This window comes from Etheostoma cragini, chromosome 20 (assembly GCF_013103735.1).
Source record: "Etheostoma cragini isolate CJK2018 chromosome 20, CSU_Ecrag_1.0, whole genome shotgun sequence".
Taxonomy (NCBI): Eukaryota; Metazoa; Chordata; class Actinopteri; order Perciformes; family Percidae; genus Etheostoma; species Etheostoma cragini.
Window position 1 is genome coordinate 16,546,342 of NC_048426.1, and position 16,751 is coordinate 16,563,092.

The 16,751-nt window shown below is 40.4% G+C and overlaps 3 protein-coding genes across 3 annotated transcripts in view; 1 reads left to right on the forward strand and 2 right to left on the reverse strand.

The window, feature by feature from the left end:
* mthfd1b (methylenetetrahydrofolate dehydrogenase (NADP+ dependent) 1b) overlaps positions 1-2,973 on the reverse strand; it is a 12,854-nt gene extending 9,881 nt beyond the window's left edge. The window contains exons 1-4 of the mRNA XM_034857839.1: positions 2,704-2,973; positions 586-670; positions 279-338; positions 123-176 (exon numbers count right to left, since the gene is read on the reverse strand). Coding sequence (XP_034713730.1) covers positions 123-176; positions 279-338; positions 586-670; positions 2,704-2,741 — 237 coding nt within the window. The 5' untranslated portion in view covers positions 2,742-2,973. The remainder of the gene's footprint in view (positions 1-122; positions 177-278; positions 339-585; positions 671-2,703) is intronic.
* A 151-nt stretch (positions 2,974-3,124) lies between these two features.
* On the forward strand, positions 3,125-7,002 carry c20h14orf28 (chromosome 20 C14orf28 homolog). Its single transcript, XM_034857841.1, has 5 exons — positions 3,125-3,431; positions 3,691-4,215; positions 4,680-4,769; positions 4,857-4,991; positions 5,402-7,002. The coding sequence occupies exons 1-5, from the start codon at positions 3,346-3,348 to the stop codon at positions 5,583-5,585; spliced, it is 1,020 nt and encodes a 339-aa protein (XP_034713732.1). The 5' UTR covers positions 3,125-3,345; the 3' UTR covers positions 5,586-7,002.
* LOC117935579 (kelch-like protein 28) lies at positions 6,660-16,230 on the reverse strand. Its single transcript, XM_034857840.1, has 6 exons — positions 16,065-16,230; positions 14,211-14,471; positions 13,472-14,109; positions 12,896-13,339; positions 10,668-10,876; positions 6,660-10,139 (listed from the first exon to the last, which is right to left on the reverse strand). The coding sequence occupies exons 2-6, from the start codon at positions 14,469-14,471 to the stop codon at positions 9,976-9,978; spliced, it is 1,716 nt and encodes a 571-aa protein (XP_034713731.1). The 5' UTR covers positions 16,065-16,230; the 3' UTR covers positions 6,660-9,975.
* Between the last annotated feature and the right edge of the window lie 521 nt (positions 16,231-16,751).

Genomic DNA, 16,751 nt, shown 5'->3' on the forward strand with positions numbered 1-16,751 from the left:
TGAAGGCAAAAGGGGGTCCAACCCGTTACTAGCATGGGGTACCTAATAAAGTGGCCGGTGAGTGTATATATATACATAAATAAAAAGCTGGGCAGAACTTAATACTTCAAATCCATTCTCACCTCCTCCTCTGTTGCAGTCTTGGGAAGTCTCATATGTGTGGCATTTATTCCGATCTGTGTACAGAGAAGAAGAAATTACACCGGGAGTTAGGGCTGATTGCAAACAGTATACAGTTGAAGTGTGGTGTTCATACTGAATGTAAATTATCTTTTTACCTCTGCTGCTGCCTTCAACTTCATGCTGATGTACAGATTTGAATCGTCGCGGTCTCCAACCTGCAAAAGACACAAAGCATCACTTCACCTGCCTCTATAAAGATATGGCCACCCTACTGTTGATGAAAGAGCATTTCCAAAAATGTCTCCATCTACAATAAGGGGCCTTCAGAGGAACACAGTTAAACAGTCTATGAAGGAGCACAAAATGGCACATGTGTGAGAAAGCACAGGGCAAAATTAGCAAACAAAACAACCAAAAATGTGCTTTTATCCCAATACGTTCTAGTTACCAACTTACGCTTACCTGTAAAACCACTAGCCCGGGTCTGAAGTTTGGGTCCTGAAGCTTCATCTGCTCCACATCCTTCTTCAGACGCTCCCTCACCAGCCTGAGAACACAAGACAACTAAATAAAACCCAACTGGATTTCCAATCTCTATGCAGTGACAGCCATTATAACACAGAAAAGGGATAGGACCATATGTACACAGGCCACTTGCCTAACCCATTCCCCTCCTATGCAATCGTTACAGATTATATGTCAAAATACATGACATGTGACTATCTCATTGTGAAATTGGTCCCAATTTCCCAATTCCCAGCCCATGACAGAAAGTCTTATCTTTGGTCTCTGTCTTAGCTTTATCTTTATTTGTTTAATGCGGTGGAGGTGGATCTGTTCCAGATTAACACATACTACAGGAGATTAGGCAAAGTCAATACAACCAATCAAAGATAAGACCGACAGCAGTGACAAAAAGTTATTAGAGCGAGCATAGCACTCCAAATCTAATTTAATATCTAGAATGTCTGTCTTAACAATGCTTAACTCTGATTGCTTCTCTTTTGTTTTCTATGCACACAATCAATTACACAACAAATGGGCTTTATTGATCTCATCAACTGTTACTTAAGAAGCTCTAAAGATACACTGACGATTCGACCGACTAAACAGATTTAGATTGAAGCACGGTATCTTTTTGAAATCACATGAACTTCATTAGCAATGATAATGGAACACACCACGTGATACCTACTGGTTCTGGATGTGTGACACCAATTGGAACTATTTTTCAAGTAACCTCGGAGTGTTTTTAAACTGGTTAGCCTTAATAACCTAAAACACTGGATTATATTAAGCACAATTTAAAACATCAGGCATTCCAAAAGCAATAACACCTTGGCCTTTCTAAAGGCTATGCAATAGAAAACAATGACAATACACATGTTAATCGATATAGTGGAAATAATATATAACATAGACCTACTGTTGAAAATGTTAAGGTAAATTATTTTACATACGACCTGGAAGATAATGCTTTTTATTTATTCACAAAGGAGTCCAGAGAAACAAAGGGCTATCAGTAAAAATATCATCATTCCCAGACTTCATAAAACCAATCACTACATATTGCAACACAACAACACTCCTACTCTGATCTGATCTGATAGTCAGATTAGGAGTCTTTCTGCTTACTGATCAACTAGGCCCATATTCCTATAAACTTTCATGGATAATGACTGTAAACCCCCTACTGAAGGGACAGCAGATCTTTGGATTTAATTTAACTAATGAGTACTGTCGAGGCATTAATCACGGTGCAGGCTGGCATGTCTTGTGACAAGCACATGCAACTATATTAAAGGTTTTGCCACTTTGCCAATAACATTTTCCCAAACTTTCTATATAAGCAGTATTTTTTATCAACTTAAACTTTGAACTATACACAATAAACTCATTTGCAGATTGTACTTAACTATTAAAACAGTAAGGACTGTTAAAACGTTAGTTTGGGGTTTCTTAGTTTCATAAGTGGCGTGTGTTAGCCTCATCACTTGAGGTCAGTGGACCAGTAGGGCAAAGATTATATTACACCCCCACAGCTTCTTACATAATGCTGCAGGATTTGCAACTATTCCAAAATGTTCAATGAAATAGAGAACCTCATGGATTACCACTAGATTATAAATGCGACAGTCACAAGTCAGTGCATTCAGTGTGGACACATTTAGAGATAACTGTCAGGAGACAAATACCCCATGCCACTTGAGAAAGAGTCCACTGTGATTTCTCAGCTCGCTATTCACATTTAACAGTATACAAAAACACACATGCTAGCACACTTTATTCACGTGGCCAGCATCATATAATTCAACGAATTTATTATGTCGTGTTCTGCTGTCAGCATGAACATAAACAAGGGCAGTCTCTAAAAAAAATAACTTCGCGCATAAGGCTGGCATCGTAAAGAATTGACCAAAGTGCCGTTAACTGTAACGTTAGCTATAAAGCCACCGTTAACTCAATTGGGTAGTTTACGTTAGCTGAATGGTTAGCCAGTAACATTTTATAGACACGTGCCTCCAGGCTGGTTATACCTATTTGGCTCTATGTGCATCATTAAAAAACTATGATACTTACCCTGAAACCTCCTTCCCGCTTATGATTTGAGCTGACATCTTTTGGTACTGAGTCCGTGTTCTAATGGTGTCGCCTGCACACGAGCTACCTGCCAAGAAGAGGAGTGCGGTGCGGTAAGTATTGCCAAAAACTTAGCTAAGTTTGTCAAGAAGCGTTGGGACTAAAGGGGGTGGCGCAGGCTCTATTCACAAATCCAGCACTGAGGTTAAAAATCTGCGCATTAACTTTCAGGAATAGCGTCAAACGTAGACATTTCCCTCGCCAGTGGGCATGACGATTGAGAAGGGCGTGTCTATTGTCAACTCTGACAGCCTATTAAAACCTGTTAGTAGAACCCCTAAACCAATAGCATTCACAGTTCTGCTATCCCAGCTACGAGAAGTGGGGGAATGGGCGGGTTTTCAGTGGGTGTAATTACGTCAAGAACCAGCAGAGGGCCACACTGTATTTACACACCGTTAGCGTTAGCAGTCAAAAACTCTTCAGCAGTGTTCATATGGGCCTAACTTGACGTTTGATCGGAATTGTTTTGATCCTTGCTAAGCTGTTTCACTCAGGAAATCACCAGAAAGTGCTAGAACATATTATACTTACATATTTGGCTTTAAGTCCGCCGTAAGACATGAAGAAATATAGAGAGCAATGGAGAGTAGATTCTGTGTTTTGAGCGACGCCGAAGACCTCCAAACGCTAATTTCAAACACTGAGAAAAATCTCCACTTCGAAAGGTAAATTGATAGCATCTGCTAATTTGTTAAGCTAGCAGTCTTTGAGGGTCTCTGTCTATTCCCTGCAGGATACGTGGACGGTAATTACTTGTCTATTGCGTGGCTTGTTTTGTTATTGCGAGCTAACTACACCTATTTGCATGGCCATAGTTTGTGTTGAGGCCGCAGCCCCTCGACGTTATTCGATCAGTGCAACAAACCACACACATTCAACCACCTCTTTCTAAGCATCATGCTAACTCATAGTGTGTCTCATTAGATCTAAGACACTGTTTGAAGAAATCCGTGCCTCCATCAACAACAATGACGAAGAGGACCACTCCTTCTGGAGGCCTGTGCTGCCCTGGGGGGGCGTCTTCGCCATTAAGGCAGGACGAAAAGCCATATCATGCACCCCTTTGTACGTCAAAATCAACCTAAAAAACACCTGCACCATCGATGGCTTCCTTATGATCCTGTATGTGATACTGCGGGACAACCAGGGCTTTCCCAGGGAGCTGGCTGTCTTCCTGGGCAAGCACTTTGTGGAGTATTTCCTCTCCCTGATGGACTCCTGTGACTACACCACAGTGAAGATGCTGTGGATCTGGGACAGGATGTCTAAAAGACAGTACCGCTCTAAGATCCACCAGGCAGCACTAGAGATTGACCTGTTTGGCAACGAGCATGAGAACTTCACAGAGAACCTGGAGAACCTAATGTCCACTATTCAGGAGAGTCTGTGCACCAACTGGAACTGCCCGGCCCACTTCCAGGAGTTCATCAAGACTACAATCAACATCAGGTATACTGCGCACAGGCGGTTTGATATCATGATGCTACAAAGTGAACTCTGTCCAACTTTCCCCAACGTTTCATTCTATGAACATTAGCAGACACTATGTTTCAGAAGTTAGGACAGGTTTTGCACCAGCTGTCTTTATCTTGTGTTGTTCTGTATTAAATGTTAAAAATATCAAATGTCCTTATGAACTTTGTCCCACCCTTGTCTCCACTTTAATGGGTCAGAGTTTATTTTCACCCCTTGACATACTAAACTGGAAAACTAAAACCTGTTGAGGTCACATAAAGACCATGCATGTATCGCTGTCGCCACCTATTTGTGTGTATGCATACAATTAAGATTCTTAATTTTCTTTGGAAGTATTTTTCATTTTACAAAGCAGCTCAGGGATATTAAATGTGTGTTTTTGGATGGTATACATGATTTTCATTTCTTATTCTTTTCCTGTGACATCTTTCCTCCAGCCCTCCTCATGAGCTTCCTCACAGAGACCCCATTCAGTCAGCCGTGGACGAGTTCTTCTGCCCCAAACTCCTACTTTGCTCCCAGCTGGGGTGAGACATAGGGACAGCGTTCATCATCTTCTATTTCTGTCCAGTCCTATTCCACTTCCTTAACAAATTGATAATCTTTTTAATCAGGTGTGATGGTCTAAGGGAATTCTCTCAGAGGGTTTTCTGCCATGGTCCCCCACCCTTTGTCATTCTCAACATGCAGCAGTGGAAGTCAGAGGAGCTGTCCTATGTCCCTTACCATCTGGCTCTTTGCCAACACAGGTATGGAGCCTCCAGTGTGTTTTGGCTAGGTAAACGGGACCATGCTTTAGCCACACTGTGTTGGTAGTATAAGCAACAAGAGATACAAGCAGGAAGACTTTCTCCACCTCGCAATACAAATAGAAGGCTCATTTTAGAAATTTTAGTCAGTTGAAAGACAAGCTTTAAAAATCTGGCTTATTAAAACTCAACCATCCAGTTAAAAAATGACCACTTTTTTTCCCCACAGGCTTCACCCCTGATAGAGTTTGGATTATCTATAAAAACACAGATACTGCTTTTCTTCTACACATTGTTATCTTGCGTCTCTTTGTGTCCGATGCAAGAGAAAAACATGTTCTTGTAATTATTGATGTCCTTAATTTTAGTTTCCTGGACAGTATATGGTGATATAACTCTTTTCTCCACAGATACTTACTAGAGGGTGCCACACTCTTCAACAAGGTGGAGCATCACTACTCTGCAGCCTTCCAGATAGATGGCTGCTGGATGCACTATGACGGTCTGAGGAGTGACAATTTGATCCTGTTACACAAGCCCCCAGAGCTCCTGCTGCTGTCTTCTCTGGTCTACATCCGCGCCTCCGACAAGTGAACTTATGTTTATCACAAGTGGATACACAGATGAGCAAGCATTGATTCATTCATCCAGCCTTCCTGCAATTATTATGTCATAACCCCATGGATGCGTTACATTACTGTAATCATGTTCCTCTACTTATCGCATCATTAGTTTTTTTTCTTCTTGTCAGCTGTTCAGCCGTTCTCTGTTTCTTGTAAGAAAGGTACATGATACATGCTCCATTTCAGCAGAATACTTGCAGAAAGATTACTGTGCAAAATTGAGAGGACTCCTTTTTGGGCATGCTTGGAATCCAAGAATATAATGGACTATAATAGTTCCGGGTTGATATGCATAGTAGCAGTGAGTAATACACCGTATGCATATACAGTTACCCAACATACAGGAAGATTAATAGGATTTTAAAACCACCATGGTAAATTTACACTCTGAGGGTGCATTTGCTTTTATTCAGCCTTGTATAGATGACATTGACTGTATACCACATTTCCATCCAGAATTGCAAAGTTTACAATTTTGGCAGTTTAGTTTTACATGTATGCGTATCAGCCCTTTCATTAAATTAAACAGGTATTTTATCTATTGTCAATGTGGTCTGAGCGGATAAGAAACAACCAAACAAAGCCGACATCTGTCAGGTTAAGTTGTTTTTTGTTAGGATGCTTAAATTAGAGGCAAGCGTTTAATATGAGTGAATGTTAAGAATACCACATTTTTAAATGACATTTAAAGGTTGAGGGCAGACTCTTTTCAGACACAAGTTTAAATATTACTGTCCATACCAACAAATTTAAGCACTTTAACTCTAGCTCAGCACACACTGCAGTCACAACAGGTAACGTCTAATTACATGTTTTTTTTTTTATAAAGGTTTAACCTTAAAGAATAATTGGTAACACACAGTGCCTCTGCCAGGGTCAGTTTACGAAAGTGAGTCATTTTGAGTATAAATCCTTGATCATGATCACTTGTCAATTGATGTTTTTCTATTCAGAATACAAAAATATGAGTACACTGGTATTGATTTATTTTTGTTGCACTTGCATTGCATGGGAGTGTAAAACAAGAGCCACATAAAGCAGACGGTACCTTTTAAGGCAGGCATTTATTTTAAACTGGGTACAACTGCACCACACAAACAGACTAAAATGTCTTCAATCAAAACATGACAAAATGTGAAAAGCTACTGTTTCTACACCTAAGGTTATCTTGTACTTCCAGTATTAATCCACAGGATAGAAAATTCAAGATCATCATCACCTTTACTCCAGCCACACGATGGGAAATGTAAAAGAAGCAGAGTGGTCATTTGCTTAACGTTGACATCAGTTTCAAAGAATTTTTCATTCAGACACAAACAGTGGCAGTCCATTGCAGACCCAGGTGTTAGTCATCCAACTGCTTTCTTTGAACAAGCACTTTGGTGAGAGTGGTGGCAAAAACATGACATTGGTTAGGCCATAATGAAAATACATACAAACTCAATTTTAACATCCCTTCTTTTTGCAGATTAACGTTTGCAGATTTTCTTCATCTCTCAAATGGATTAAAGCAATTAATATACACCTCAGAAATCATGAGACTTTACATAACATAGATGCTAGAGGAATCATGGCTGTAGCACATAATTACGCCTGCGTGATTTGTGCCATGGCTGTTAAGTGACCAACAAAATCTAGTACAAAACAATTAGCAAACAAAATCAGGTTACACAACATAAATACAAATTATAAATACAAAAAGTCTTTCACATCTTTCTAAAATAAAATTAAATATTTGCAGAAATACGCTTTGCTTGCTTATGCCTTACTTTTAAAAGTAAAGGAAAGTACTCTATATAGTGATGCAACTAATTAAATGTATCACCAATTTGCAAGGCAAACATAAAAAGTCCCCATCTGTAGTAATGGTTTCCCTAATCATTTCACAAACACATGAAGTTTGGAGTACAAGTGGACGAGCAAACATCCTGTTTAACGTTTACAAGACTTGTGGTGAAAGTGGCAGAAATTATAATAATAAAAAATAAAATTTAAAAATAAAAGTGTTTACCTCAAATTTGGCCTTTTATCATAATTAATGTAATGATTGTGAGAAATCCATCTGAATCTGCCTCAATAAACATATGCCTTGCACAAATGACCCCTGCACAACAAAATGACAACATAAAATGCGCTGTAGGATGAGGCTAAGTCAATGGTCCCATTTGATGTTTCATTAGATGTCAATATTGCCAGCCAACAGTGTGAATCAACAAACATGCCATGTTCTGTTACAGCAATATGAGATGCCTTGTCTTTTAAAGAGACAAAAACATACACACACAGAAAGAGAGAGAACAGAAGTCTTATTGCATCATCTAAATGCCATTATCCTAAATTAAAGCATATGTACAAATTACAATATGTATCAAATAGTTTGTAAGTGCAATGCAGAGCTTGGTTAAAGTTTCCACTTATGTGCAAACATCAGTGCACAAAGCAACTCAAACTAGAACATAAAGTGACTCAACAAGACACACCACACCTATCCTTCCCTTGTCTAGTGCCCTCTATTGCTGTGCACTGCTTGACCTATCCTTTAGCCTAACCCAAGGCTGCAGAGCCTGGGGAGCACTCAGGTCTCTCTCCCAGAACACAGGACTGGTGACAGTGGAAACATGGCCCAAGTTGGCTGGCACAGCTCTTGGTGCTTTATCATCCCATCTCCATAGGACAGCATAGAAGAATATCATGCTAATACATTGGCAATAAGGACAGGAAGATAATGTTTTAATTGTGGCACACAAGGAAGCGGTTTGTAGCACAGGAGGTGGGAAAGATGCAAAAAAAAAAGTTCATGTTTTGGCACTTCACATGAAGTTGTGAATGGATTACCTCAAACCTGTGGCTACATGAGAATCACGTTTGGTAGGGAGTTGGTGAGTGAAAAGAGGAGACTTTGACCCAATCACAGGCAGAAAAAGTCATGTTCATAGCCAACAGGTATGGAGACAATGACCAAGCATGCTCAGATCCAGTAACAGGGACAATGTAAGGAAGCGGAATGCTAACTAGGATATATTTTAAAAGGAAAAATCAAACAGTGCTAACTGTCAGACCTTTTAGATATTTATGAGGACAGAAGTTTGCAGTTTTCCAACCACAGGCTTCCATTGCAGTAGGAATTTACTTTATTGCATGGTTGGGGGCCCCTTCAATTATACGCATTCAAATGAGACTACTAACTACCAGCTTACGCAGTAGTAAGTAACAGAGCTTGACCTAATTGTGTGAGGCAACACAAACAAACAGCTGAATCCTGAATCCTAAATATAGCACCAGTTGGTATACTGTACAGACCAAAGGGTGAAAAAAGGGCCATGGTCAATTTCAACTAAAGAGTAGCAAGTGCACGACCTGACCTTTGGAAGATGTATCAGAAGCAAGAAGATGGAGATTTAATTTTTTTTTTAAATGACTCCGAGGATGAAGCAGAAACTAAGTGATAAACACTCTTAGGAGAATTTGTCACTCAGCTCTACAATGAACCTCAGAATCAAACTACACACACATCCGCACGCACACTAGTGACCCAGTGCAGAAAGACATTTTACAGGCAATGCACTAGAGAATATATTCCATATATTTTATTTAGACTATTTACGAGAGAAAAAGGCAGCCCTTTTGAAAATATAAAGATTACAACTTCTCTTTTTTGTGAAGCACTGATTTTGATGCAGAACTCTTGCGTCGTCGAGTCAAGCATCAGCTCTGCACCCAGACACGTTAACAAAACAAACAATCCTATCTGACATGCATGGGCCTCTTGAGCATACACACAGACATACACACTACATGGCCAACAACCACATATTCATAAAAAAAACACCAGCCAACCAGCGGTGTTCTACAAAATCTGAACACATGGTTCCAGCTGCAGCAGGGAAAATAATATAAAAAAAATTTAAAAAAAAAAGATTTGCGTTTTAAACACAATTAATGGCATTAAGGAAAAGAAGAAAAAAAATCTGCTAACATAACAGAATTTTGAACCAAAAGTGACAAGTTTTCTCCCACAATCCTCTGGGGAAATGGCTCAGAGTTCTCATTGTGGTCCAGCAGCAGTAGAGCGGTCATCTCCTCGTGCCAGTGACAACAGCTGCCTAATGGTCTTCCTGTCTGTTCCGCACAACTTTGCAGCTCTTTCTCATCTCTGCAGCCATGTCTGTGGTCCCCCTCTAGCCAGCCAGCTAGCCCGGCATATCCATCCACTCAGTAGGCACCCTCTCCCCTGGTGTTCACGGTGTGCAGTGCTCCTCTACACCTGGAGGATGAATGTGGGGTAGGAGGAGGAGACAACAAAAAAGAAACGTCTTTGTGTCTAAGTTCTCTTATTGGATCCTAGCTGGCTGGGCCATGGGTCAAAGGGCAGTCAGACCAAAGTTGCAACGGCAATACATCATGCCGCTCGAGTCCAACCAGCTGTCTGAGATGGGGTCGTAGCGCTGGACAGTGTTCAGGTAGGATGATCCGGAGTGACCTCCTACCACATAGAGGTAGTTGTCCACGATGGCAGATCCCACACCTGAAAAAAAACAAAAACAGTCATTACATGAATGTCTCACTATTTTGTAGATGCAGTTAGCTCAATACTTTCAATGATAGGGGTGGGACAGGCCTCACAATACAATATTATCACAATTCGATATTATTTTGATTATAAACACATTGCAATATTGGGCGATGTATTGTAATTTGTAAAAAAAAATTCCAACCTCAATTTTTTTCACCAATTTCAAATTATGTCTCCAAAAGGAAACTTTGTCAACATTGTTTTTATTTAAAAAAGAAACATTTCTCTGTTTGTTCATATCACTTCAATTTTATTGCTGCAAAATGGAAATGTAAAATATCGAGCTACTATGCTGTATCGATTCTTTCCCCCACCAAATGATACAGAGTCGGCATGTACAGGCCAAGACAACTTTTCATTGAAGCCTCTATGTGTAGTCCCTATGTGTAGTCCCTTTAGAGAATACCACTAGGGGTAGCCAAAATCCAATATGTAAATCGTACAAATAGGTGCTTTCGCAAGAGAATGAAGTAAACTCACCAGTGCGTGGTTCATTCATTGGTCGACAGGCTGTCCACTGGTTCTGATGTGGATCATACCTCTCAATGCTAGACAGGTGTGACACTCCATTATGTCCGCCCACCACAAATATGAAGCCGAGCATGACGCCTACTCCAAAGTTGATCCTCTTATCTGCCATGGGGGCTACCATTTCCCAGGCATCTTTGCTGGTGTCGTACCGCTCTACACTGTGTGGAGAAGATGCAGCATAGTTAACTAAATGCACACAATGGTTTAAAAAAGAAATAAAATTAAAAAAAGTCTAAATGTAAATAGATCAGACATCCCAGCACGCTGCAATTTCTCAACAGGTCCCCAGCCAAATGCTGTAATGATTTACCAGTTTCAAGAAACTCATATTTTTATATTTTACAGACACTAGGGCTGGGCGATGTGGAGAAAATAAAATATCACAATATGTTTTACCAAATACCTTGATATCAAACAATATTGTAGCGTTGACTAATGGTGCTTTCACAAAATATTTACACAATAAGAGTTTTGATAAATAGTCATCATCATCAGTAATGTGGACATAATGACTAAGTGGGTAAAGGCAAATAATAGAACAGCTGGAACAGTCTGGTAATTCCAGAAAATTGCATCACTTTTTGCTATATTAGGATATTCAAGTAGTCTCCTAACATGACAGACATAATATCAATATATAGCCCAGCTCTAACAGGCTTTGGCGTAACAACATAATTGATGTGGCATGCTTTGGTAAATGTGTTGTTATGTTACGTATATGCAATTTGTAATTTTTAGTCTACGACATACAAAAACGCCTATGTACTCCTTCTAAAGTTCAAATTCAGTTCAAAAGCAGCTAACCGACTTCACACGAAAATTTATTTTAGCCATATATAGTACTTAATTGGACCGATATTTAGTCATTTGAATACTATTTCAAGCTAAAAGAACAGTTCAGGTGGTCTGATCTGAAGTAACCAATGGCAGTGGTAAATTACCAAATTTGACCAAAGTCAAATGAACCCTCTGACAGCAACTGGAACACTAGCAATCAGGGACTGTTTTGAAGTAAGCAAGGACATAAAAGCCATTGGGGAAAGAAAAAAATAGTCCCCAAAGATTCTCTGTCCAAACACATTCTCCTGAGGGGTTTCAGGAGTCAAGGAAACAAGCAACACAGTGTGTTGCTCACTAGAGATCCACAGCAGAAACAGAGGTCTAACCAGCAGCTCACAGTTGTGTACCTTCCCCATGAAACTTCAGCAACAACCTCTGTTATGGCTCCTACTCACACACACTGACAAGGCCCTGGTCCCATCCTTCAATCGATTACCAGTTATTTTAAGTAACTAACTAGACCTTGAGAGGAAACATCAGCTTAGGAGATCTAAAAAAATAAAATAAATAAATAATTTAAAAAAAAAAGGTGTGGTAGAGCACCACCGGTACACCTAATGTTCTCGCATCCGCTGCACTGTTGTTTATATGTATGTGGTTTAATTTTGCGTTACATGACCCATTTGTTCTGTAAAGCCGTGCCTGGGTTTGTATCTCTGCTCTCTCTCCTCTTACTCTCCGTGCAGCCCCGCCCACAGTGGCGCCGGTCCACATAGCTGACATTTGTCTACAGTTTTAATTGTTATTAACACAGCTGTATATTGTTAAGCATGAGAGAAAAACCTGTATTTGTACCAGTGTTCCCGCTGGCAACACTAGTGACCCAGTGCAGAAAGACACAGTTACTGTTGAAAACAAGTGAAAGAGCTTTCTTAGAGATAGGTTAAAAAAAAAAAAAAAAAAAAAAATTACACACTATCTCTATCTATCCTAGGCTATTTATTTTAGTTAGCTAATTTTCATATACATGTGTTGCAGCTGTATGTCTACACAACATACAACTTCAACATAAGAAGAATGTAGCATAATATGGATGTGAAAGCAGTTATAAATAATCACAATCAAAATATTGATCAAAATAATCATGATTCTCATTTTGACCATAATTCTGCAGCCCTAGTTACAGTTAAAGAGAAATAAATGTACCATATACTACACAGAACTGGGCAGCTTCAGAATAAATGATTCAGTGCCTTGCTAATAACTGGGCAAGCTACAGGACAAGATAGATATTAATAAACTAAACATTTTCCATTCCTAATGTTTAACAGCCCATAACATACAGTAAATTTCCACAGGTAAATCAAATAGATCATATCCCCTCTCAGTTGTATTACCTGTTCATATGGGCTGGGCCATAGCCTCCAATGGCGTACACCATGCCATCCAGCACAGCGGTGGCAAAGCAGCTGCGGGACTTGGTCATGGGTGCCACAGGCTGCCACTCCTTCAACTTGGGGACATATTTCTCCACCGACTGGAGGTAATATTGGCCGTCATATCCTCCAAGGGCATACAGCTCGCCCGCCAGGACCACCACACCGAGTGTGCTGCGGCATTCAGCCATACGCTCCACAGAGGACCAGGTGTTGCTTTCGGGGTCCCAGCTCTCCACTGTACTCTCGTGTCTCCGATAGCTAATGCCCTGTCTCATGTGTGTGGCGATGCCTCCCACCACATAAACCTTGTGGTTCAGAACTGCTACTCCGAATTCATAACGGGGTACACCGAGAGGGGCCAGACCTATCCATGAATCTGTCCGAGGGAAATACATTTCTATGCTGCAAGAGAGAGACACATATGACCGGTTTGTCAGTTGGTTTTTAAATACAGTCAGAACAGAAATAGGGCGTAGATAATACAGAATTTGGAAAGTTCGATAATGCTTAAAATGATCACCTAGACATGATTACCTTTCTAATGTTGCAAAGAGTCCGGCCTTGCCTCCTACCGCAAGCAGCACCTTCGGGGCACATCTGGGCCGTGCCGACAACACAGTCTGATAGGAGAGCCGATGCTCCGGCATAAAATGATATTTGAGGGCCTCATTGAGCAGGTGCTTGCATGCGTGGTCATCTCGTATGAGGTGGTTGGCTTCATATAGGCGAGTGAGAAATTTAACGCTTAGGAGTGGAAGACGAACACAGTGCAACAGCTGAGCCAGATGCTGCTGTCTCTCAGTTACATCATATTTGATCCACGATTCCAGGGCGTAAAATACAGTCTCCTCTGTGACCACCTTAAGGCAGTCATTGGACACAATTTCGTCCAACTCAGCCCTTGTCAGTTCAAAAAACTCCTCTGTTAGACAGACTTCCTCAAAGTTCTCACAGATGAATTTAGTTGCAGCCAGGCACAGGTCATGACAGCCATATGTCTCTGCAAAGCGAGAGATGCCTATACAGTTTCCAGCATCCAGCTGGCTTTCTAAGAAGGAGCAACACTCCTTAAGTACTAGCTTAACCTGGAGTAAGTCGGCAGCCGGTAGCAGAGATTCCACTGTTTCCTGGGAGATGAACACTGTGCCAGTGTATGCATACTCAACAATGGCCTACAAGAAAAAGAGCAAAAGTGTCACAGTAACAAAAACTATGGTACAGGTTAGAAGTTAATCAGTGCTGTTTAATAGGTGTCTGCTGGCTCCAAGCATACCTGCAAAGCAGTCTCATCGATGCACTGGAATTCCACCTCGGAGGTCTCCTTTTCTGACAGGTTACCCGTGAACATGGCCTTAAAGTAAGGGCTGATGCTGGCCAGCACTACTTTGTGGGCATGGATCTTGGCATCACCCACACGCAGGACAATGTCACATAGTTCGTGATCCTGCCGCAAGAGCTGGAGGCCTTGCAGCAGCTGTTCTGAGTGAGGCCGTTTCAGACTGGCAAACATATAGGACTGGTCCTGCTTTTCCATCTGAGAGCAGGGATCCACATATCAGTGCAACGTTGACATTTTGTAAAAGGCTATTGATGCAGGGAAATTTTATGAATAACTATGTGACCAAAGGCCAATGGAAATCCTGTAAATTAAAAATGGGTCAACTTTTCCCTGGACTACAAGCCTGAAAAGTCAACTAGACACAAGGCTGACCTGTGTAACATCACGTAATTGTTGCATACATTAAGGAAAAATGTCTGAGTAGTAGCAATGTCATGAGAACCGGTACTTTGGTAACAAGTCAATAACAGAATTCTGAAAATTTGACGGTGCTAGTTTTTTTAAGTACCTGAGGTACCAAGTATACAATTATTCCGCTAACTGCTGGACAAGAAGACCGATCAGCAAAGAAAGACAGAGCCCCTCATTTTCGTGCACGGTGCTCACTGACGGCTTTACCGCAGTCAGTCTCTGGCTTTACTGTACAACTACAGCAATGGCTTTTAGCGACTTCAGGGAGGCACGGACAGTTAAAGAAGGCCTGGAGCTCCCAAACAGAATGTAACATTAAGTCTGTTTCTCTTTGCCGTTGTCCGTCACAGCCTAACGTTAGCTTCGATAGCTAGCCCACTCCCCCCCCCTCTCAAATACACGATTTAAAGGATATTTATATGATATGATTTTTACCGTGGTATTGAATTGGGTACCAAGAATCATTAAATTGCATTGGTATCAATGATTACACATGGAATTTCTGTTACCGTACCACCGATTGTTGTTGCAATGTTAGAATTTTTTAATAAAAGTAAATAATGTTTTTTTGTCACACCGTGGTATCGACTTTGGTATCAAGTATCGTGTTCTTTTAGGGTTATCGTACATACAGTTTACATTTTGGTAGTCTCGCTTTGCCAGACCTACATTTTCTGATATCGTGACATCCCCACTCGGTAGAATCTTTCATTCGGGGATGTTTTGTAGTAATACAGTAGTTATTCCGACCGTCTCTGTTAGGGGTTTACTGTGAGGAAGTTGACAATCTAGCTAGTGCTAATGCTAATGCTACTTAAGTCAACCAGCCGTACTGGCTAGTAAGCATAGCTACCATGTTTTAAACCCAAGCCTACTGCATACATGCTGTGGTGCGTAATAATAATGATAATAATAATAATAATAATAATAGGAACGGTAAGTTTTGTTTACTGCGGCCTTGGCTTAATTTTTGAACGGATGACATGGCCAGATCAAAACTCGCTAGATTACATTACCCCTTTGCTTCACAGCAGCAAACAGCTAGCTAGTGCGCTAGCTTACACACTGTAAAGCCCACTAAAAGCTTAGATTTAGCAAAAAACAAATTTCCCCGGATATAATATGTATATTAACATCAACATCTATGTCACCAACGTTTCGTTAACAAGGTTTGCCTCCTGCAAATACTCAGTGCCAATTTGTTTCATTGCAGTGCAGAAGGCGCAGGTTAGCTGCTAAAAATAAACACGGTTACTGTGGCTAACGTTAGCTGCATCATTGATTGATATACAGTAACATGGCTGACAGATACAAAACGTGACGTTACGGCTAACTGTCAAATTAAATTTGTATATCTTCAAATCAAGAAAGACAAACCTGTAACCTATAACGTTAGTCCGTCTGGTGCGCCTCTGTGATAACCGATTTTGCAGTGGCGACGATTGGGAACCCCGGGCGGCTTTCAAGAAAACAACCTACTGCCAACCTAACCACAAAGCTATAGATGAGCTCTTATAATAACGAGCTATCGTAGCAGCACACCTACTTCCGTTGCTTTTTCAAAATAAAACAAGATTCAAAGCTATTTCTAAGGAAGAGATGATAGCAAGCGACAAGCCTATAAAATGTGTTACAACGATATAGTGAACTTTACCAGTATTTATTTTACAGAAACTAAAAACACAATTCTACAGACATTTTCATCTACACGCACGCAGAACGCAGTATTAATGTGTGTTTATATAATATGAACACCCATTTCCCTAAAAAAAGATTCTTAAAAATTTTATAATTTTAAGGTTTTCCGTTAACAACTTAACTTCATTAAACGTTTTAGCATCATATTTTTATGACATTCTTTTTGATAGATAGAGATTAGGATAGATAGGATAGATAGGATTTTCTTTACCCTGAGAATTTGGTATGCTGTGTGTGTGTCTGTATGTCTGTCTGTCTTTTTGTGTGTGTGTGTGTGTGTGGGTGTGTGTGGGTGTGTGTGTTGTAGAGGTATTGTTTATAAAGTGGCATACAGTACATAAAGTAAAAATATGTTTAAGCACAGTA

What these genes read in the sequence shown, in the direction of transcription:
- c20h14orf28 (XM_034857841.1), top strand. Translation starts at nt 3,346, where the DNA reads ATGGAGAGTAGATTCTGTGTTTTGAGCGACGCCGAAGACCTCCAAACG. An exon ending in CTACTTTGCTCCCAGCTGGG is followed by an intron (nt 4,770 to 4,856) that starts GTGAGACATAGG and finishes CTTTTTAATCAG; the next exon opens with GTGTGATGGTCTAAGGGAAT. An exon ending in CTGGCTCTTTGCCAACACAG is followed by an intron (nt 4,992 to 5,401) that starts GTATGGAGCCTC and finishes TTTTCTCCACAG; the next exon opens with ATACTTACTAGAGGGTGCCA.
- LOC117935579 (XM_034857840.1), bottom strand. Translation starts at nt 14,471, where the DNA reads ATGGAAAAGCAGGACCAGTCCTATATGTTTGCCAGTCTGAAACGGCCT. An exon ending in TCGATGAGACTGCTTTGCAG is followed by an intron (nt 14,110 to 14,210) that starts GTATGCTTGGAG and finishes TTTTTCTTGTAG; the next exon opens with GCCATTGTTGAGTATGCATA. An exon ending in GGCCCAGCCCATATGAACAG is followed by an intron (nt 10,877 to 12,895) that starts GTAATACAACTG and finishes TTCTCCACACAG; the next exon opens with TGTAGAGCGGTACGACACCA.